Raw genomic sequence first — 22,373 nt, 5'->3', positions numbered from 1 at the left:
TGAGCAAAAAGCCTCCCCATGCTGTAGCTGATAGTCTTCGTTTGGTTTGGTTATCTGTTGTGGATTATCTTTTGGAGTTTGATGTTCTTAGAATGGGTGAATGTAATATAAAGACTATGATGTGGTACCTGTTCGTCGACTCACTTAGCTCTGAACATTTCCCATCGGAGATGTGGCGGAGCCGGGGGGGGGGGGGGGGGGGAGGTCCGTCGCTCTCTTTAGTTCTTGAATGCTATGGTATTCTTTAATGAAAATCGGAAGGAGAGAGCTCTTCTTTTATAAAAAAAATCCAAAAAAAGTATTTCAAATGTGTTAACATAATTTTAAAAAATGTTCATCAAACTCATAAAATGTTCAAAACAAAAAAAACAAGAATATAGGGGGCGCCTGACAGCCAAGCCCCCACCGCCGAAGAGCCCCCCGTCCATGGGCCTCCAATCCACCCTGCAAAACTCAACTCGTAGCACATGGGTCTTAAACTGAACCCAGCTTATTTGCCAAAAAAAAGGTGTCTCAAAAAAAATTTGCCAAAAAAACATGATCTCATTAAAAAAAAACAGAACGTCTTAAACTGAACCCAGCTTATTTGCCAAAAAAAACATGATCTCATTAAAAAAAAACAGAACACCACCTTCAGTCATTAAACGAACAGCATATCTACTACCACTCAGGAGTACTGCGTATCACAATCTGGAGATGATGCATAGGACGACACCATTGTCCGGGCAAAATATTTAGTCTATTGTCAATATATGTTTTCTGATTAACACATCAAAGCTAAAGCCAAAGGCGGTATGAACTTGGCAGTTGCCACCGTCACAGAATGTACAGGTTCACTTTCATGACTCAAAGGTTCTCGTATGAACAACTACACCCTCAAAGCAGCAAACATGAAATCTTCTCGTGCATTGCTGCCACAGAAACGACAACACTGTCATAGAAGATCGCAGGGCTGTTAACCAAATCCAGGAGGTGCATCAAATCCAGGAGGTGCATCAGGATCCTCATCATCGACGTCCCCCAAGCTACCAGCGGCGACTAGCTCACCACCATTTGATTTCACTTGGGCATGATTCTGCCCATCATCACATGGCTGTTCCTGCTTTACTATGATGTTGCTGCGCTGAAGGTCACTCAAACCAAACCCTGGTGGTTCCTCTGGATCATCATCTTCCACCTGGACAGTAACAGGGGCTGATGCCTTTGCTGGCGAAACTTGCTCTCCTTTGCCATTTCTCTTCAGCTTCTTGGGAGAAGGCCCTGTGTCCTGTTGCTGTTCAGGGTTCATTATCCTATCAAAGACAGCTTCCACACTTCCTCGGATATCAGTTTCACCTGACTGGATGACACTCCACACCTCATCTGATATTTGACCCATTATTTTGCTCCTGATATGGAAATGCAACATAATAACAGATGAGTTACTGATATCTCTGGTGCATAGTAGTAACAACTCCCAGTATTTGGAGTAAGTTAAAAAACACTAAACCCAGAGATAGTGGCTCAGCTTACCCTATGTCTTGAAAAATCGCATCAGAGAGTTCTTTTAGCTTTAACTTTTCAGAGCCATCTTCACTTAGTACCATTGACTGCTTCACTTCTGTGATTATGTTGTTGCGCAGCACCTCCTGAAAAAAATGACTTGCCATTAACTTATAGAATTGCACAGCATTGAGATCTTATCTGGTGCACAATGATGTGCTTATTAGTCCAGAGTCCGGACAGCACCGGGAAAGAATACTAATGTGGCACAAGGACTGCCGCTAAGGTGATGCATGACATGTGTTAAAATGCATATAAAAGGTTAAAAGTGGCATGTGTGTAAATGATCCCAAAGAACACACCTGTGGTATAGTTGAAATATGTCAACATTGAATAACTTACATAGTAAAAACAGATAGAACACTGCTATAGAACCGACACTTTTTGGACGAGATGCGTACGACATTCCCATCCAGCTATTTCAACTTTTGTTCCTAGAGCATCTGACGGTGCAGAGCATTTATCGGATGCGTGTCGTGTGCACATCCATTCCGAAACAGACAACATATAAAACAGATCCAGGAAACCTCTATCAGTACATTTTAGATATGCTCATTAAAGTCCTTATATGCTCATTTCAGTACACACCTGTTTATTTTAATGAGCTGGATATCAATGACAATATTTGGTAAGGCTTATTTTTGGCAATATTATACATCCCAAATTTGCACCAGATTCCAACATCTGTGTCGAATTCCAAGTGTTATTTGTTGTGTCCAACAAAAAACATAAAATCAGACACTTGAATCCAAGTTGGATTTGGACACCCGTGTCCATGTCCGAATCTAAAATTATGTAGATTGGAGGCTGATATTTTCTTGGATCGCGTGGATTTTGGAAGAAATTTCCATGTGAGATGCCATATTAGTTCCTCTCTTTCCCTCTGCACACAGGATGGAGTCTTCCTTCAAACCCAACACAACCAAGATTGGGTTATGGTGCAGGTTACCTTTGTATGTGTGTGTTTCCTCCTTAAAAATTTGTACTAGTTATCCCTACCACTGATGCTGCAACTAACGTTAAAGATCAGGCGACACATATAGAAAAATCCATGGTTGATGCCCATCAACCAAACCAAACCAGTGCACTACAGAACGAACACTACTCTTTAGACACTCACATCTATTCCAAACATATAGTAAGTGTTAAGGAATCAGGCGATAGTGCTCCGCAGGAGATTTCCATATCAAATACAATGCTTCCAATACCAACACAGTCCTGGAAAAGATGAGCACCCGAAACCTAGCAAACACACAATCGATTCAATTCTCATGTATGGTTCAATTAAAAGCGGCCCTTAGGGGCAAATTCTACTACGGTGCCACAACTCATGAATAAAACCAATGCAGAACAAGTTCTAGTCTTTTGGCCATGCCCCATGCACTCGGATGTCAGATCTACTACTAAAACCATAAAAGGTAAACGATTTGGACACGAAGGAGTAACAGCGGCGCAATTGTGCAAATACCAAGGTACAGGTAAAAGGATTTGGGGGAGATGGGGCGGTTTTGGGGGCGCTCACGTTGTCCTTGACCTTGCGGACGATGGCGCGGCGGAGGGCGTCGAAATCTCCGTCATCCTTGAGGCGCCCCACCACCTCCGCAGCAGTCGGCTGCCGCCGCCTGCCGAAGCTGCCGAGGTCGGCCATGGGGACGGGGAGAGAGGGGCGGTGGCTCCAAACTTCTAACCCTAGGGAAAGCAAACTCTGAGTTCTAGAAAGATAGGAATTCCAAGGGGAACTTGTTCAGGGGGCTGCCGGAGGCGGTGATGCGCGCCGGTGGAGCGGTGGCACTAGGGTTAGGTCGTCGCCGTATAGCTGTGAGGAGGAGAGAACGGAGTAGCTGAGCGAAAGGTAATTACAAATTGCATGTAATGTAGAAATGACAATAAAAATATATCTATAAAAGTTTGACTTTTCAATAAAATTGAAAGGACATGCTTTTAAGAACAGAGAGAGTATCCACGATGAGATTAATATAGGTGATAACATCACACTCTCAGATAAAATAGATGACATGATAAGTAATTAATGATAAAAAAAGAGGCATGAAATACTACCTCCGTTCTATTTTATTAGTTCCTTTTATATTTCATGTAAAATTTTAATCAAGGATTTAATTCATATTTGAATATAATTTTTAATAATATTTTTTGTATGACATGCATTAACATTTTGTTAGTTAAATTTATAATTAAAATTTGACATAAAATACGATGAGCACTAATAAACCAGGACGAATGTAGTGGCTAGTAGTTCTGGAACAAATTGGAGGCTTCTTAGGGCGTCTGAATCTTGACCGTCTGATTAGCCGTCCAAAAGTATCTGGGCCGTCGGATCTCCAGATGAAACGATCCTGGCCGTCAGATCAATATAAACATTGCTACAATGAATAGTAGCAGTCACTTTTACACACACTCTCTGCCTGAACGTATCACATTGACACGGGGCCCCAGGCGGTGTGCGCCACGCCCGTCAGCGACTGTGGTGGGTGGGGAGTTGCCGGTGCTTGTGCTTTTCTGCGCGAGTGGCGTGCCACCGCCTGTTAATTTGGGTGCCCACCGAGGGTAGTATCGACATTCCACGTCATGTCCATTGTGTGGCACTCCGCATGTGGTTGGCTCTTGGGGGTAAAGGTGAGGAGCCCGATTGGATGAGAGAAAACCCAAGTCGACGCTCTCTCTTTCCCCCTCCTCGCCGTCGCTGCATCCTGGCGTCGTCGTTGCGTCGTCCTCCTCCCCATCCCACCTCTTCCCTTCCCGTCGCCTACCCTCCCTGCCTCGCCTCTTCTCTCCCTTCCCGTCGCCCACCCTCCCCGCATCGCCTCTTCTCCTTTGCGTCGCCTAGGTTGGGCAGAGCCGCTGGGCTCATCTTCCTCGCTGGCCGCCGCTCCCATCGCCACACCGCACGAGAGGGTGAAGAGGACGAACCAAGGCGCCTCCTACATCGAGCCCTCCTCAGGTACGCCGTCCCGCGCTTCCCCTCGCTCGTCCTTCCTCTTCTCACGGTCGTCGCTCACTGCTTGGCCGATTTCGTGGTCCTACTACAGTTTGTTCCGGATCTGACCGCACACTTCACGTCCGCCATCCGTTGTATGTCGTTCGCTCGGTTGCCGCCATGGTAACCCTTGCTCAAGTCGTGGAGGGGCGGCTGGTAGCGGTGAATGGAGGAGATCCACCACTGGTGGCAAGGAAAACGAGTCAACATCGATGCCATCCGGCGCCTCCGCCCCGCGACCCTAATGTGAGCTTCTCCTCCATTGTCGCTGCTACATCTTCTCCAGCACCTCCTCCCTTCGTCCTCCTCTTCCTCCCCATCATGCATGTGCCCCTCTCTCTCTCTCTCTCTCTCCCTCCCTCTCTCCCTCTCTCTCTCTCTCTCTCTCTCTCTCTCTCTCTCGTGTGCCTCTCCATCAATGGCCACTGTGTGATTTGGTCTTGATTTGGTAGGATAAGCATAATATCTGGTCAACATTTGCTAGGTACAAAAAAACATCATTGGCCACTCTTGGTCCATTGTGAGACTTGCCATATATACATGGTTGGTAAGAGCAGCAGGTTAATTTGATGGGCATAAGCATTAGTGAGGTGAAAAAATGTGTTCAGGTGTTCTGAAAGAAAAAGTACTTAGTTCTTTCCTCAATACTCAATGCCTTTTTGTTTTGATCGGTTACAACAGTTGATGAAGAATGATGCCCATTGGTTGGCATTTATGATATAGCTTCCGACGTCGGAGGTTCCATAGAATTTGTGAAGAGAAGTACATCAATAGAAAGACCTTTCTTCTGGTAATGCACCCTTTTTTGTTTCATGTATTTATTTAGGATATTCACCATTTGTAATATTATTCATTAGCTATTATGTTCTGATTTGTATTTGTGGCTTTCTCCGGATAATTGTATGTACTGGGCGAGGAGGTTTCCATGACTATCGAGCATTCATCAGTTACAACAGCTGATGAAGAATGGTGCCCTTTGGTTGGCATTTATTCTATAACTTGTGACGTCGGAGGTTCCATAGGATTTGTGAAAAAATTTGCATCAATAGAAAGGCCTTTCTTTCGATAATGCACTCCCTTCTTTGTTGCATATATTTACTCCCTCCGTTCGTTTTAGTCTGCATATAAAGTTTGGTCAAAGTCAAGTTTTGTAAAGTTTGACTAACTTTATATTAAAAATATCAACATTCACAATATGAAACCAATATTACCAGATGTGTCATGAAATATATTTTCATACTATATAGTTTTAGTATTATATATGTTCTTATTTTTTGATATAAATTTGGTCACACTTTGTGTACTTTGACTTTACCAAATCTTATATGTGGAGTAAAAAGAAACGGAGAGAGTACTTTAGGTATTAACCATGGACACATAAATGTAAATTGCTTGTGATCTTCTGCCAATTTTCTATTAAATAAGTATAACCATCTCTGGTAAATACCAATGAGGAAATTACTTTTAGGATATAAGCAATGAGGAGAGAGTGGCTCTTAGTTTTTACTTTATGAATATCCACATCAATTCTTTGGATGTGGTGCACACAAAATTAGATCTCACCTTCGGTTTGATTTTAAATCGAGAGGAACCAATGGAGCAGTCGATTCATAGGCAAAAGATCTAAGATCAGTTAACTTGATTATCATACTATAGGGAGTTCAAATCCCTTTATATTCCAAAATTAACAAAACTGAGATGTAAAACTTTGTCAGTGTTGAATAATGCATCAAATAACATTTTGGAATCCTTTTGCTTTAATTATGTTATACTTACCAACTTACCTTTCTGAACTAGTATACTCTGTTTCGATAAAACAAGAAAGAAGGAACCGAAGAGGTCCTAATATTTATGGGAAGTGTATCTTATGTTCCTTATTTCGTTTCTTCTTGCTAAAAGGTTCTAATTTGCCTAAAAAGGTCTTGACTTGCTATGTTTGCTTACTGGTTCTTTGTTCCTTCGATTTTGATTTCTCAGTTCCCTCTTTTTTGTTTTTCCTAGGTTCATGTTAGCTGATTGACTGTATGTTGTTTCTTTACAACTTAAAGAAATGCAGTCTAGTCTACAAACAAGTCGATTAAGTGTTCATAGGTTGCTTGCAAGTCCGTAGAGATGCTAACTTGGAAGCAACTATATATGTTACTACTTCTCATCAATCTGAACGGATACTACTTTTTTAGGCTTTTGCACAATAACAGAATTAGCGTTTGGCTGCTATATTTACCCTTGACGTTGGTTCGCCTATATAAGTCACTTGCTTAGCTACTTCAAACCTGCTTCTAAAAGATGGGAGTTTTATTGTCGCCACAAGTAAATTTGCTTGCCTTCTTCTAGCTTCTTTCTTGGTTTATCCAACTATTTTACATTTAATCATCAGTTTCTGGCATTGCAAACTTGATTGATTTCATATGACTTCCCGTTTCATGGCTTCAAACTTGCTTCTAAAGGATGAAAGTTCTGTTGCTGCCACAAGTAAAATTGCTTGCATTCGGCTCCTTACCTGGTTTATCCAACTATTTTGCAATCAATGTTGGTTGCTGATATTGCAAAGTTGCTTAATCTATCTTGCTGAGAATTTCTAGTTGCTAGAAGTTAGCTTCTCTATACAGTCTGATATCGCTGATCTCAAATGAATCTTTATTTATTTCTTGTTTTAATTAGTGCACCAATTTTATTTTTCCCCGCAATGGTTTTGAAGATATATAGCTGTGGCGCAGACGGCAACCAACTTCAACCAGCTTCAGAGTACTCTGCTACCCTATTTCTCCTTGTCGCTGCCTACTCGGCTTCGTTTGGCATTATTTCCATAGGTATAAGGGTTTCAGTAATGTCAGCTCATGCAAGTCAGCATTTTGTTAATGTGAGAAAGTGAAGAGAAAATTGAAGCATCAAATTAATAATGAAGTGTTTTTATGAGAATTGAAACCTTCCACTTTCAATGTAGGAGATTAGTATGAAATGCGAGTGTTTTATAGAGAAATTTAGTTCATATGAAGCAAATAAAATGCATGCAACACCTCACATTTAGATTGTGATTATTAGATACTCAAAACCTGGTAAAGAATATATTTCAAGAATATATTCATGACCAAATGTTTGACATGACCCCATTATTTATGAAAGAAAATTCTAGCAGTGAAGCCATATTGTAGATTGAAGAACTTCAGGATGACAGGGTTTTATGCCTTTTATTGTATAATATATCTAAGGAAGCCATATTGTAGAACATATTTATGGACTTCCTTGCTCCTATCTTCATGTAGTGTGACCTTTTTACTTCAGTCTGCAAAAGTTTGTGTAAACTGTATTCTTTAAGTTATCTCTAAGTGAACATTGTTTACCCATTACATTGTTATTTTCAGTTCATTTGTTTATTATCGTCATACAATATAATTCAGAGAACACTAGTGTGTTTGTTTACTGAGAGAAAACACTTGATAGCCGGAAGAAGCAATTCATAGATAGGGTGAACCTTGCATATATACATGAAAAGAAAATCTTGTGGTGGTTCTCAGTTTTCCTTTATTGGGTTTGCACGTGAATCCTACATCTTTGCAGTTTCTTTTTAAGTCCCGTGTCTATACATCGACCAATTTATATTAGGGGTCTGCCTTTGTGTTGTGTAATAGTGTCTGCTACACATGTTTTTCTGAATTACTATACAACCTTTTGTGCTTTTTTGTTGTCGATTTGGTCTTAGCCGGAATAGTATTGTGCTTAAATTTTGTTGTTGTTCTGATCTTCTATTCCGCTATTTAGTTTCTTCCCTTTGCTTCTGCCTCTTTTTGATTTTTTTTCCTTTGCCTATCTTGGTAGTTTCTTCGGCGTTCTCTTCTTGGATTTAGTTTCCCTCTTTCTCTTCCTTTTTTCACTATTCTTTGCCTTCTCTTCACCTTATTGGTAGTGTCCGTTGTTTTGCAGGTACTTATCGATGTAGATTGGGCATGGATTGTTGCCTCACATTTCTTTCAAGCAGTCACGACTTTGGCTGGTTGGGGGTTTCTTGTCTGCTCAGGTAACTAATTTACTCTCGATTTTTTTTCTGATTTGGTTAGATACTTTGCACATAATGTTCAGTGTCACTTGGGTTCATAACTTTGGATAAACCCAACCTGCTCTGAAAGTTGTACATTGATATGGACTACCTATTGTTGAGACACGCTGAAAATTAAATAAGTTATCATTTATCATTTATTAGTATGGGCTTGCTCCCCCTAAATGATATATATTGAATGCCCTCTCTCTTGATTTTTCTACCTCTATTTATTTTCTACCAACTTCATTGAGATTAGAGATATAATATGTTTTCTACTTCTAATTACTTTTCTACTGGCTTCACTTAAATTAGAGATAAAATGTTTGGTCTTTTGGTAATTAAGAAAATTGGTAGATAACCTTGGCCCATGAGTGACGCGGCTCATTTAACCCAGAGAAGTGGAAGGCTTTAACTTAAGACGGTCTATAGAACCTGCATAAACTGCCTTCTCCTATCCTCTCACAACGCCTCATCAGATTTGAGGAGAAGGCCCATGGGATAATGAGCTCGGCGATATGGCTCTAATCCATTTATCATGAGAGTAGCCGTCACTTGCCTAATTTTATTTTCTAATTCTTTTGAGAATCCTCAGTGTAAAATCACATCCTTCCACTAACAAAATAATGATTGTGCACTCAAAAGTATTCAGGTTCTTCGTCTTGGATAAAATTGTGCACCCAAAAGAAATATTGTGATACATGATTGTCATACATGAGCACATAATCATGTGAATTCTCTATTAAATTGTCAGCGAAATGTAGACTCTCACTTAATTGTATGGTTAGCTGTCTTATTTTACGCAATTCATGATGCCAAGATTGTTTTTTCTACCATATACTTTTTTCCTTGATCGGTTTGTGTGATGGATGAATTGATTGTTGTGTAATTAATAGTTTTGTGCAGCCTGTACTTGGCCTAGCGCTCGCTGAGAACCAGAAGCTAGGGCCATTCATGTAGCTGCTACCCATGTGCAGCAAGCTGCTCAACCAAGGTGAGATATGCTAATCTCCCAGTTACTGCTTTGTCAGCTGGATGGTGTGATTTTACTTCATTAGTGGGAGTGGGAGTGTTGTTCCTCTGTCCAAGGGATTCACTATCTTCAGTGAGTGCAATCATTTTGTTTAAATGGAGGTGTTAGATCTAAATTTACATTGACTGCATCACACTCTAATGTCTTTTGGTTAGATCAACCTGTAGAACAAACTATATGCTGGCCATCATCATGTTTTAGCCTTTTAGGTATATTAGATAAGTATATCTAAGAAATGGCTAGTGTCTTGTGAGGATTGAGAAAAGTAGTGGTTTGTGTTACTGTGAATGATCATACAAATTATGTTGGATTTGGTTCTTATGTGCATATGCTTTTTGATATCTTCCTTTGGCCGGTTAGTGTCTATCCATTATATTATTATATTGTGTCTATGGTGAAAACTAACCTAACAGGTGTTGGGGAACGTTGCATGGAAAACAAAAAAAATCCTACGCACACGCAAGATCTATCCATGGAGATGCATAGCTACGAGAGGGGGAGAGCATCTACATAACCTTGTAGATCGCTAAGCGGAAGCGTTTATCAACGCGGTTGATGTAGTCGCACATCTTCACGATCCGTCCCGATCAAGTACCGAATGTACGTCACCTCTGCGTTCAGCACACGTTCAGCTCGATGATGTCCTCGCTTTCTCGATCCAGCAAAAGAGACGAAGTAGTAGATTAGTTCCGACAGCACGACGGAGTGGGGATGGTGGTGGTGAAACTATCCGTAGGGCTTTGCCAAGCACAACAGACTTGGACGGAGGAGGGACTAGAACTAGATGGAGAGGGGGCGCCGCACACGACTTGGGGATCGTGGTGTGTGTTGCCCTCTCCCTCCTCTCATATATATAGGTGGGGGGAGCAGGGCTGCCCTAGGGCACGCCCAAAGGAGGGCCGGCGTCCACCTTGGGCGCCTGCCCTAGGCACCCCTTTCCTTCCTAGGGGGTGTCGGAGATGGCAGGAGGGGGGCCGAAGGCTCTCTACCTTAGGGGATTTGTTAAGTTTTGTGTGATTGAAGTTTTTTCAAGTTTTGGGTGAGATGACGATGGATGAAGGAATAAGGAGTGAAAATAGCCTAAGCTTGGGATGCCCCATGGCACCCCAAGTTATTATCCAAGGAGAACCAATCAACTAAGCTTGGGGATGGCCCGAAAGGCATCCTGATGTCTATTATGCAACTTTATTCTTGTAGACTCGTGTTGGGCCTCCAAGCGCAAAGTTTTGTAGGACGGTAGCATTTTTCCCTCAAGTGGATGACCTAAGGTTTATAAATTTGTGGGAGGTGTAGGATGAAGATGGTCTCTCTCAAACAACCCTGCAACCAAATAATAAAAAGTCTCTTGTGTCCCAAACACATCAAATACAATGATAATTTGTATAGGCGCACTAGTTCGGTGAAGAGATGGAAATAAAAGCATAGCAATGATAGTAGATATTGATTTTTGTGATAGGAACAATAAAAAACAGCAAGGTAGCAATTGATAAAACGGAGCACAAATGGTATTGCAATGCTTGAAAATGAGGCCTAGGATTTGTACTTTCGCTAGTGCAATCTCTTAACAATTCTAATATAATTGAATCATATAATCATCCCTCAATGTGCAATGAAGAATCACTCCAAAGTTCCTATCTAGCGGAGAACATAAGAAGAAATTGTTGGTAGGGTACGAAATCACCTCGAAGCTATACTTTCCGGTCGATCTATCCAAGAGGTCGTACTAAAATAACACTAAGTTATCCTTTTCGATCGATCTATCTAGAGTTCGTACTAAAATAACACTAAGTTATCATTTCCGATCGATCTATCAAGAGTTTGTATTAAGATAACATCAAATCATTTCAGATTCATAATACTCAATCCAACACAAAGAATCTCAAAAAGTGCCCTAAGATTTCTACCAGAGAAATAAAAACGAGAACATGCATCAACCCCTATGCATAGATTACCCCAATGTCACCTCGGAAATCTGTGAGTTGAGTGGCAAAACACATATCAAGTGAATCAATATGATACCCCATTGTCACCATGGAAATTCATAGTAAGACATACATCAAGTGTTCTCAAATCCATAAAAGTATTCAATCCGATAAAAATGAAATCTCAAAGGAAAAACTTAATTCACAACAAGGTAGAGAGGGGAAAACACCATATGATCCAACTATATTAACAAAGCCTGCGATACATCAAGATCGTGATATCTCAAGAACACGGGAGAGAGAGATTAAACACATATCTACTGGTACAAACCCTCAGCCCTGAGGGTGGACTACTTCCTCCTCATCATGGTGGCCGCCGGGATGATGAAGATGGCCATCGGTGATGATTTCCCCCTCCGACAGGGTGCGGGAACGGGGTCTAGATTGGTTTTTCATGGCTATAGAGGCTTGCGGCGGCTGAACTTCTGATCTAGGGTTATTTATGATGGTTTCTCTATTTATAGGATTTTTTAGCATTGGTTTCACGCAAAGATGGGCCTTGAGTTGAGCACAACCCATCGGGGCAAGCCAGGCCCCTCAGGCGCGCCTTGGTGGGTTGTGCCCTCCTCATGGCTCTTCTGGACCTCCCACGTAGCTTCGGGGGTCTCTTTTGTTCCAAAAAATCATCAAAAAGTTTCAGCTCATTTGGAAAACTTTCATTTCTGTACAAAAAACAACACCACGGTAGTTCCGCTGAAAACAGTGTCAGTCCGGGTAAGTTCCGTGCAAATCATACCAAAACCATATAAAATTGTTGTAAACATGGCATGAATACTTCATAAATTATAGATACATTGGAGAGATATCAGCATCCTCAAGCTTAATTCCTACTCGTCCTCGAGTAGGTAAATGATAAAAGAAATAATTTATGAAGTGTGAATGTTAGCATGGTGCATAAGTTTGATCAATGATAATTTCAATCACTTTTCCTAGCATCACAAGAGTAACTCTTTCTCATAAAACTCATCATGACAAAGTAGCAATCAATTCACATGTTAAGGTTCAAACAATGAATTCTCTTGAAACTCAACAACCTATATTCTTAGTCACCAAACAATTGCAATTCAACTTATTCAACAAAGTCTAAGTAAGAGCTCCACATACTCAATCATCATATAGTCTTCCATGATTGCTAGTACTCAAAGCATATTCTTAGAACAAATGGCATCCATCGAACACAGAGAAAGATAGGGGCTTAATATTTTGCCTCCCAACTCATTTATCATAGAGATAATTGTCAACAATAATAAATTATGATCAAATATATTTGACTGGTCATATGTTCCTAGATATTTTCCCACCACATGATGCTTGCCAACTAGAGAATAATTGAGGTTGAAATGAGAATGCATACTATTGACTCTTTGCATAAAAGTAAATACTGAAAAGTAAAAGATAGGCCCTTCGCAGAGGGAAGTAAAGGTTGTCGTGCACTTTTTATTTGGATGCCCAAGCTCTTAATGCAAAGGACCGTCGCGTTATATTGCCTCTTATGATAGCAACCTTTATTATGCAGCCCGTCGCTTTTATTACTTTGCCATCACAAGTTTGTACAACGCACAATTTTCCCTTACGATAAAAGATAAAACATATTTAGGAGCAATTTTTATTGCTTTATGCACCGATGAAAACTTACTTGAAGGATCTTATTCAATCCATAGGTAGGTATGGGGGACACTCATGGCAAGCAACTGGGTTTAAGGGTTTTTGGATGCACAAGTAGTATCTCTACTTAGTATGAATTTTTGGCTAGCAAAAGATCCTAGGCAAACACCACATGTTGGAGGATCCATGACAATATAACTTCTATGCAAATATACCCAAACATAACTCATTACGTTGTCTTCCTTGTTCAATTTCAACTAATTTTCTCAAGTTTGAAAATAATTAATGGGTATTCACAATCATAGAAGATGTCCAAGGTGATATATTTGCATATGAAAGTTCTCTTCCTTATACAAATCATTCATGAATTGCTTGTATGACCAATATTGTGATTGTCAAGCTTCAAAAGATTTCACTTTCTAAACCCAATGTGAAGCTACTACTAGGCATAATATGAATATATAATTTCAACTTCATGATATTCAATTTATTCAACAATTTACTCATAGGATATAAGTGAAGCACAAGAGTAAAAGACAAACTACTCCACAAAGATATAAGTGAAGATCAAGCAAGTAGTTAAGTAAATGGGTAGCTAATTGAGGACTTTCTCTTATTTAAAACTTTAAGATCTAAGTATTTTATTAAAACAACAAGCAAAACAAAACAAAATGACATTCCAAGAATAACACAACTCATGTGAAGAAGCAAAAATTTAGGCTCAACCGATACTAACCGATAATTGTCGATGAAGAAAGGTGGGATGCCTACAGGTGCATCCCCAAGCTTAGACGCTTGAGTTATTGAAATATTATCTTGGGATGCCTTGGCATCCCCAAGCTTGAGCTTTTGTGTCTCCCTAATTCCTTTTATATCACGGTTTCCCTAAATCTTAAAACTTCATCCACATAAAACTCAACAAGAACTCGTGAGATAAGTTAGTATAAATTAATGCAAAAACCTTATCATTCTATACTGTAGCAAATCACTAAAATTATTATTTAACATTGCATACGAAATGCCTCCGCATATTTAATAGTCCTATCCTCAAATAGAATTATTAAACAAGCAAACATATGCAAACAATGCAAATATAACAACAATTTATCAAAATAGTACAATCTGTAAAGAATGTAAGAATATCAATACTTCTTTAACTCCAAAAATTCTGAAAAATCACCACACTGTAGAAATTTTTTCATATAATATTGTGTAAAAATTTCAAGATTTTATGTTCTCACTTACCATAAGAATTCAGACAATGACAGCAAACTTTCTGTTTTTAAACATCAACATGTAGACTTGCAAAATAAGCACGGGAAAGGCTATCCTTGACATGTTTATTGAAATAAAAGATGCAAAACATTATTCTAAATAACAGCAAGAAAACCCTAAGAAAATAAAATCAATCTCCAAGCAAAACACGTATCATGTGACGAATGAAAATATAGCTTCAAGTGAAGTTAGCAATAATGTTGAAGACGAAAGAGGAGATGCTTTTCGGGGCATCCCCAAGCTTAGTTGCTTGGATATTACTTGAATATTATCTTGGGGGTGCCTTGGGCATCCCCAATCTTAGGGTCTTTTCACTCCTTATTCTCCTCATATTCATATCTCACCCAAAACTTGAAAACTTCAATCACACAAAACTTAACAAAACCTTCGTGAGATCCGTTAGTAAAATAAAGCAAATTACTACTCCAAGTACTGTTGCAAAACCATTCATATTTAATATTGCATTATATCTATTGTATTCCAACTTTTCCATGGCTTATACCCTTCAATACAATCCATAGATTCATCAAAACAAGCACACAATACCTCTCCAAAGCTACTTTCATAATTATTGTAAGATTCAACACCCTCGAAAATAGTGGGATCATTATTATCTAGAGTTGACACTCTTCCAAACTCACTTTCATAAAAAAATCATCATAAATAAGAGGCATGCTTTCATCATCATAATTTTTCTCATCAAAACTTGGGGGGGGGGGAGTAAAAATATCATCTTCTACAAATATAGCATCCCCAAGCTTGTAGCTTTGCATATCGTTAGCATCATGGATATTCAAAGAGTTCATACCAACAACATTGCAATCATGCTCATCATTCAAAGATTTTTTGTCAAACAATTTATAGAATTCTTCTTCTATCAATTGAGCATAATTTTCCTTTCCATCATTTTCACGAAAGACATTATAAAGATGAATAATATGATGCAACCTCAATTCCATTTTTTGTAGCTTTCTTTTTATAAACAAAACTAGTGATAAAACAAGCAACTTAAAGATTCAATTCCAGGATCTAAAGATATACCTTCATGCACTCACCCCCCGGCAACGGTGCCAGAAAAGAGCTTGATGTCTACTATGCAACTTTATTCTTGTAGACTTGTGTTGGACCTCCAAGCGCAGAGTTTTGTAGGACAATAGAATTTTTCCCTCAAGTGAATGACCCAAGGTTTATCAATCCGTGAGAGGTGCAGGATGAAGATGGTCTTTCTCAAACAACCCTGCAACCAAATAATAAAAAGTCTTTTGTGTCCCCAACACACCAAATACAATGGTAATTTGTATAGGTGCACTAGTTCAACGAAGCGGTGGAAATAAAAGCGTAGCAATGATAGTAGATATTGATTTTTGTGATAGGAACAATAAAAAACAGCAAGGTAGCAATTGATAAAATGGAGCACAAACGATATTGCAATGCTTGAAAATGAGGCCTAGGGTCCGTACTTTCGCTAGTGTAATCTCTCAACAATGCTAATATAATTGGATCATATAATCATATCTCAACATGCGATGAATCACTCCAAAGTTCCTATCTAGCGGATAAAATAAGAAGAAATTTGTCAGATTCGGGGCTCCGCAGACCCAAGAAAGATTCGAACTCTGGGGTGCGTGCGAAGAACTCAATCTCCTCAGCCTACCAACTCGTTGCTCTCACAGCTAATGACCCACAAGTATATGGGATCAATTGTAGCCTTTTAGACAAGAGTGTCGAACCCAACGAGGAGCAGAAGGAAATGACAAGTGGTTTTCAGCAAGGTAATGTCTGCAAGTGCTAAAATTGTAAGTGACAAAGTAGTTTGATATCAAGATAATTTGTAACGAGCAAATAATGATAGTAGTAACAAAAGTGCAGCAAGGTATCCCAATCCTTTTGAGGCAAAGGACAGGCCAAAACGATCTCTTATAATAAGCAAAGCATTCTTGAGGGTACATCGGAATTTCATCTAGTCAGTTTCATCATGTTGGTTCGATTTGTGTTTGCTACTTTGATAATTTGATATGTGGGTGGACCGGTGCTTAGGTGCTGTTCTTACTTGAACAAACTTCCTACTTATGATTAACCTCCTCGCAAGCATCCGCAACTATGAGAAAAGTATTAAGAATAAACTCTAACCATAGCATTGAACTTTTGGATCCAATCGGTCCCTTACGGAATAGCGCATAAACTAGGGTTTAAGCTTTTGTCACTCTCGCAACCCATCATCTAATTACTACTCCATAATGCATTCCCTTAGGCCCAAATATGGTGAAGTGTCATGTAGTTGATGTTCACATGACACCACTAAGGGAATCACAACATACATACTATCAAAATGTCGAACACATATCAAGTTCACGTGATTACTTGCAACATGATTTCTCTCGTGACCTCAAGAACAAAAGTAACTACTCACAAGTGATAAGCATTCTCAAGATCAGAGGGGGATTAAATAGCATAATGGATCCAAACATATAACATTCCACCAAATAAACCATATAGTAATCAACTACAAGATGTAATCGACACTACTAGTCACCCACAAGCACCAATCTATAGTTCCGGTACAAAGATTGAACACAAGAGATGAACTAGGGTTTGAGAGGAGATGGTGATGTTGAAGATGTTGATGGAGATTACCCTCCCCAAGATGGGAGAGTTGTTGGTGATGATGATGACGATGATTTCCCCCTCTGGGAGGGAAGTTCCCCCGGTGGAATCGCTCCGCTGGAGCCACCGAAGGCAAAAGTGCTCCTGCCAAGTTCCGCCTCGAGACCGCCGTGCTCCATCCCGAAAGTCCTCTCCTTATTTTTTCTAGGTCAAAATGACTTATATACTAGAAGATGGGCACGGGAGGTGGGCCAGGCTGAGCACAACCCACCAGGGCGCGCCCCAGGCGCGCCCTGGTGTCTTGTGCTCACCAGGTGGCTGATACGTCTCCAACGTATCTATAATTTTTGATTGCTCCATGCTATATTATCTACTGTTTTGGATGTTTATGGGCTTTGTTATACACTTATATATATATATATATATATCATTTTTTTGGGACTAACCTATTAACGCAGAGCCCATTGCCAGTTTCTGTTTTTACCTTGTTTTAGGGTTTCGAAGAAAAGAAAAACCAAACAGAGTCCAATTGACCTGGAACTTCACGGAACCCATTTTTGGAAGGAAAGAAGCCCAGAAGACTTGAAGTGCACGTAAGGGAAGCCTCAAGGAGGCCACGAGGTAGGGGGGCGCGCCCACCCCCTGGGCACTCCCTCCACCCTCGTGGGCCCCTCATGGCCCCCCTAACATACTTCTTCCGCCTATATATCTCCATATACCCTAAAAACATCCGAGAGCACAATAGATCGGGAGTTACGCCGCCAGAAGCCTCCGTAGCCACCGAAAACCAATCTAGACCCGTTCCGGCACCCTGCCGGACGGGGGAATCCCTCTCCGGTGGCCATCTTCATCATCCTGGTGCTCTCCATGACGAGGAGGGAGTAGTTCTCCCTCGGGGCTGAGGGTATGTACCAGTAGCTATGTGTTTGATCTCTCTCTCTCTCTCTCTCTCGTGTTCTTGATTTGGCACGATCTTGATATATCGCGAGCTTTGCTATTATAGTTGGATCTTATGATGTTTCTTTCCCCCTCTACTCTCTTGTAATGAATTGAGTTTTCCCTTTGAAGTAATCTTATTGGATTGAGTCTTTAAAGATTTGAGAACACTTGATGTATGTCTTGCCGTGGATATCTGTGGTGACAATGGGATATCACGTGATTCACTTGATGTATGTTTTGGTGATCAACTTGCGGGTTTCGCCCATGAACCTATGCATAGGGGTTGGCACATGTTTTCGTCGTGATTCTCCGGTAGAAACTTTGGGGCACTCTTTGAGGTCCTATGTGTTGATTGAATAGATGAATCTGAGATTGTGTGATGCATATCGTATAATCATACCCACGGATACTTGAGGTGACATTGGAGTATCTAGGTGACATTAGGGTTTTGGTTGATTTGTGTCTTAAGGTGTTATTCTAGTACGAACTCTAGGGTTGTTTGTGACACTTATAGGAATAGCCCAACGGATTGATTGGAAAGAATAACTTTGAGGTGGTTTCGTACCCTACCATAATCTCTTCGTTTACTTTCCGCTATTAGTGACTTTGGAGTGACTCTTTGTTGCATGTTGAGGGATAGTTATGTGATTCAATTATGTTATTATTGTTGAGGGAACTTACACTAGCGAAAGTATGAACCCTAGGCCTTGTTTCTTATCATTCCAATACCGTTTACGCTCACTTTTATCATTAGTTACCTTGCTGTTTTTATAATTTCAGATTATAAATACCTTTATCTACTATCCATATACCACTTGTATCACCATCTCTTCGCCGAACTAGTGCACCTATACAATTTACCATTGTATTGGGTGTGTTGGGGACACAAGAGACTCTTTGTTATTTGGTTGCAGGGTTGCTTGACAGAGACCATCTTCATCCTACGCCTCCTACGGATTGATAAACCTTAGGTCATCCACTTGAGGGAAATTTGCTACTGTCCTACAAACCTCTGCACTTGGAGGCCCAACAACGTCTACAAGAAGAAGGTTGTGTAGTAGACATCAGTGGCCCCGTCCAGTGGTTATTTGCTCCAGTATTTCTTATTTATTCCATAAAAACTCCTCATGAAGTTTCATCTCATTTGGAGTTGTGCAGAATAGGTAGCCTGATGTAGCGTTTTCAGGTCCAGATTTCCAGCTGTTGGAATTCTCCCTCTTTGTGTGTACCTTGCATATTATGAGAGAAAAGGCATTAGAATTACTCCAAAAAGAATTATTATGGATAAAAACATTATAAATAATAGTAGGTAAACATGATGCAAAATTGACGTATCAACAGCCTATCTCGATGAACAGGAAAGGAAAGAGACACGACAGTATACCCAGGTTCGGGCCACCTTGCGATGTAAAACCCTACTCCTGCTTTGTGGTGGAATAGCCTCTAGGTGGGCTGTGGATGAACTAGTACAGAGGAAGAATAACCTTAGGAGGTGTGTTCTTGTATGGCTGTGAGCTGGTGAGGATGTGGATGGTCCGATTCCTTCGTCCCCCGTTTATGGTGGTGGCTAAGCTATATTTATAGTGTCCTTGGTCCTCTTCCCCCAAAATGAAGGCAGGAAGGGATCCCACAACGGCCAAGTTTGAAGGGGGACAAACAGTACATCCTATCCTGATAAAAGGTGGTCTTCGTCTGCAAAGCTTCTGCCCGTGACATTGTGGTGGGCTCGGCGATGACCTCTGTCCTACCATCCTAGCGGTCTTGGTCTTGTAGCACGGGAATGGAAACCTTTGGCTGATTCCTCGGGACTCCGCGCCTGCGCTTTCCTCTTTAGCACCAAATAGGAAACCTGATGTACTACGCCCGCTGGCGCCCGCTTGGCCTTGGTCGTCATGGCTTGCATCACCTTAACCTCACGAGGTGGGCGCCCGCATAGAAATCTCTGCTCCTCAGGAGCCAGCCTAGGGAGGTTGCTCCCTCTGGAGGTCTTGGTGTAGTCCGCATCGCGAGGCTTGGCCCCTCACGAGGGTCTTGTCACTACAAAAAAATACACTTTTGTGATGATACATGTTTGTCACAGTAGGTCACTGTCGGTGTCAAAACCGGCGGATCTCGGGTAGGGGGCCCCGAACTGTGCGTCTAGGCCGGATGGTAACAGGAGGCAAGGGACACGAAGTTTTACCCAGGTTCAGGCCCTCTTGATGGAGGTAAAACCCTACGTCCTGCTTGATTAATATTGATGATATGGGTAGTACAAGAGTAGATCTACCACGAGATCGGAGAGGCTAAACCCTAGAAGCTAGCCTATGGTATGATTGTTGTTCTGTATGTTGTCCTACGGACTAAAACCCTCCGGTTTATATAGACACCGGAGAGGATTAGGGTTACATAGAGTCGGTTACAATGGTAGGAGATCTACATATCCGTATCGCCAAGCTTGCCTTCCACGCTAAGGAAAGTCCCTTCCGGACACGGGACGAAGTCTTCAATATTGTATCTTCATAGTCCAGGAGTCCGGCTGAAGGTATAGTCTGGCTACCCGAACACCCCCTAATCCAGGACTCCCTCACTATCCATATCCGACGAGCCCAGGGAGCCGTCCGACGATACGTTGACACTCCCTAATCCAGGACTCCCTCAATAGCCCCTGAACCAGGCTTCAATGACGACGTGTCCGTGCGCAAATTGTCTTCGGCATTGCAAGGCGGGTTCCTCCTCCAAGTACTTCATAGAAGATTTTGAACAGAAAGATAATGTCTGGCTCTGCAAAATAAGTTTCCACATATTGCCATAGAGAGAATAATATTTACACAAATCTAATCTGCTGACGTATTCCGTAGTGTGACGCACCACGGCCAAGCCTTTATTCGAACCGTTTTATTATCCCACCTCAGCGCGTCATGCGAGGCAGTTTCCTTGGCACGTCTTGTTAAAGCAGAGATCGTGTCCCCTTATTCTGGGATTCTCATCAATACGGGCGTGGGTAACCCAACCGCGCCATTGATTATGACGCTTGGAGATAAGCGAGTTTTACCAGGCTGGTGGGGACATGTAGTTGCGTCCACCCATATAAGGGGATAAGGATCCACCTTTTCACCTACGCCTTCTTCCTCCTTTGCCTATCCATTTTCGCGCACTCGAGCTCTAGCGCCCAAGTCCGCACTCCCCACCTCAACCTTCTCCAGCCATGTCCGGAGTGGGAGGCAAGTGGATGGTCTCCTCCGTCATGGAGGGACACATCAAAAAACTGAGGAAGGCCGGATACTTGTCTAACGACATCGCGTACCGGCTTCCCGAAGAGGGGCAGCTCCTCCCCACCCCAAGGCCCCATGAGAGGGTAGTGTTCCTTCCCCACTTCCTCCGCGGTCTGGGCTTTCCTATCCACCCATTCATCCGGGGACTCATGTTCTACTACGTCCTGAATTTCCATGATCTGGCCCCGAACTTCATCCTCAACATCTCGGCGTTTATCGTCGTGTGCGAGGCTTTCCTCCGCATCCGCCCCCATTTCGGCCTATGGCTCAAGACTTTCAATGTCAAGCCGAAGGTGGTGCGCGGCAACCAGGCGGAGTGCGGAGGCGCCATGGTGGGCAAGATGCCCAACGTCTTATGGCTCGAGGGCTCCTTTGTGGAGACCCTGAAGGGGTGGCAATCGGGGTGGTTTTACATCACCGAGCCGCGCGACCCTGAGTGGGTCGCAGCCCCCGAGTTCCGGTCCGGACCCCCAACGCGGCTCACGTCCTGGAAAGAGACGGGCCTGTCGTGGGGCAGCAAAGGAAGAGGTGACTGGACTGCAAACATGCATCCAAACCCTGGTGAACAAGCAGCTCAAGCTTGTCAACGTAGTCCAGGTTATGCTCATCCGCCGGATCCTCCCGTGTCAACAACGGGCCTTCAATCTGTGGGAGTTCAACCCGGCGCAGCACCGAACTCTGAGCAGGCTCTTCGACACGACGTACGATGATGCCTGGAAGGTGCTTTTCAAGGGCGCCGAGGCTCCCGCATCCGCTACCGAGGATCGCGGATTCAGCACGCAGCGTCACGCTAGCGCGGTAAGTTGTTTGTACCTTTTACAGGGTATTAGTTTTTCATAGTTTAACTCTATGCGGGATCTAAGCTCCCTTACCTTTGACAGGATTGGCAGGCACAGTCCGGACAGATCGACTGTCCGGCTCCTTTGCCCGAAGACCCAGCCGATGCCCGCTTGGCGAAGCTGCTGGTTCCGGCACCCTATGTGGTGCCGGAGAAGAAGGCCACGAAGAAGGCCACGGGGACTCGAAAAAGTGCCCGGCGCCAGGAGGTGTCGGGTTCATCATCCGACGGCTCCAAGGCGCATTCCTCCCGTGAAGACGAGGAGGAGGAAGA

At 42.0% G+C, this 22,373-nt stretch overlaps 1 protein-coding gene and 1 long non-coding RNA gene across 10 annotated transcripts; one reads left to right on the top strand and one right to left on the bottom strand.

Moving 5' to 3' along the window:
• Positions 1-717: 717 nt before the first annotated feature.
• LOC123085260 (uncharacterized) lies at positions 718-3,399 on the bottom strand. The gene is made up of 3 exons (XM_044506882.1): positions 3,065-3,399; positions 1,513-1,628; positions 718-1,388 (listed from the first exon to the last, which is right to left on the bottom strand). The coding sequence occupies exons 1-3, from the start codon at positions 3,188-3,190 to the stop codon at positions 956-958; spliced, it is 675 nt and encodes a 224-aa protein (XP_044362817.1). The 5' UTR covers positions 3,191-3,399; the 3' UTR covers positions 718-955.
• Positions 3,400-4,157: 758 nt separating this feature from the next.
• Positions 4,158-17,598, top strand: LOC123085259 (uncharacterized). 9 transcript variants are annotated; one of them, XR_006439642.1, is made up of 6 exons: positions 4,165-4,501; positions 4,590-4,783; positions 5,219-5,327; positions 7,236-7,347; positions 8,459-8,552; positions 9,467-11,025. It is a non-coding gene; the product is annotated as an uncharacterized lncRNA (long non-coding RNA). The 9 variants fall into 9 exon arrangements; XR_006439643.1 differs by lacking the exon at positions 7,236-7,347 and adding an exon at positions 17,541-17,598 and having other exon boundaries at positions 4,161-4,501; positions 4,590-5,327; positions 9,467-9,564; XR_006439639.1 differs by having other exon boundaries at positions 4,161-4,501; positions 4,590-5,327; positions 9,467-11,026.
• The last annotated feature ends 4,775 nt before the right edge of the window (positions 17,599-22,373 follow it).

The sequence above is a fragment of the Triticum aestivum genome, chromosome 4A (assembly GCF_018294505.1).
Source record: "Triticum aestivum cultivar Chinese Spring chromosome 4A, IWGSC CS RefSeq v2.1, whole genome shotgun sequence".
In the NCBI taxonomy this organism is placed as follows: Eukaryota; Viridiplantae; Streptophyta; class Magnoliopsida; order Poales; family Poaceae; genus Triticum; species Triticum aestivum.
The sequence above is the reverse complement of the archived record's forward strand: the minus strand, read 5'-3'. Positions and strand labels throughout refer to the sequence as shown.

What these genes read in the sequence shown, in the direction of transcription:
- LOC123085260 (XM_044506882.1), bottom strand. Translation starts at nt 3,190, where the DNA reads ATGGCCGACCTCGGCAGCTTCGGCAGGCGGCGGCAGCCGACTGCTGCG. An exon ending in TCCGCAAGGTCAAGGACAAC is followed by an intron (nt 1,629 to 3,064) that starts GTGAGCGCCCCC and finishes CATTTTTTTCAG; the next exon opens with GAGGTGCTGCGCAACAACAT. An exon ending in GCGATTTTTCAAGACATAGG is followed by an intron (nt 1,389 to 1,512) that starts GTAAGCTGAGCC and finishes TTTCCATATCAG; the next exon opens with GAGCAAAATAATGGGTCAAA.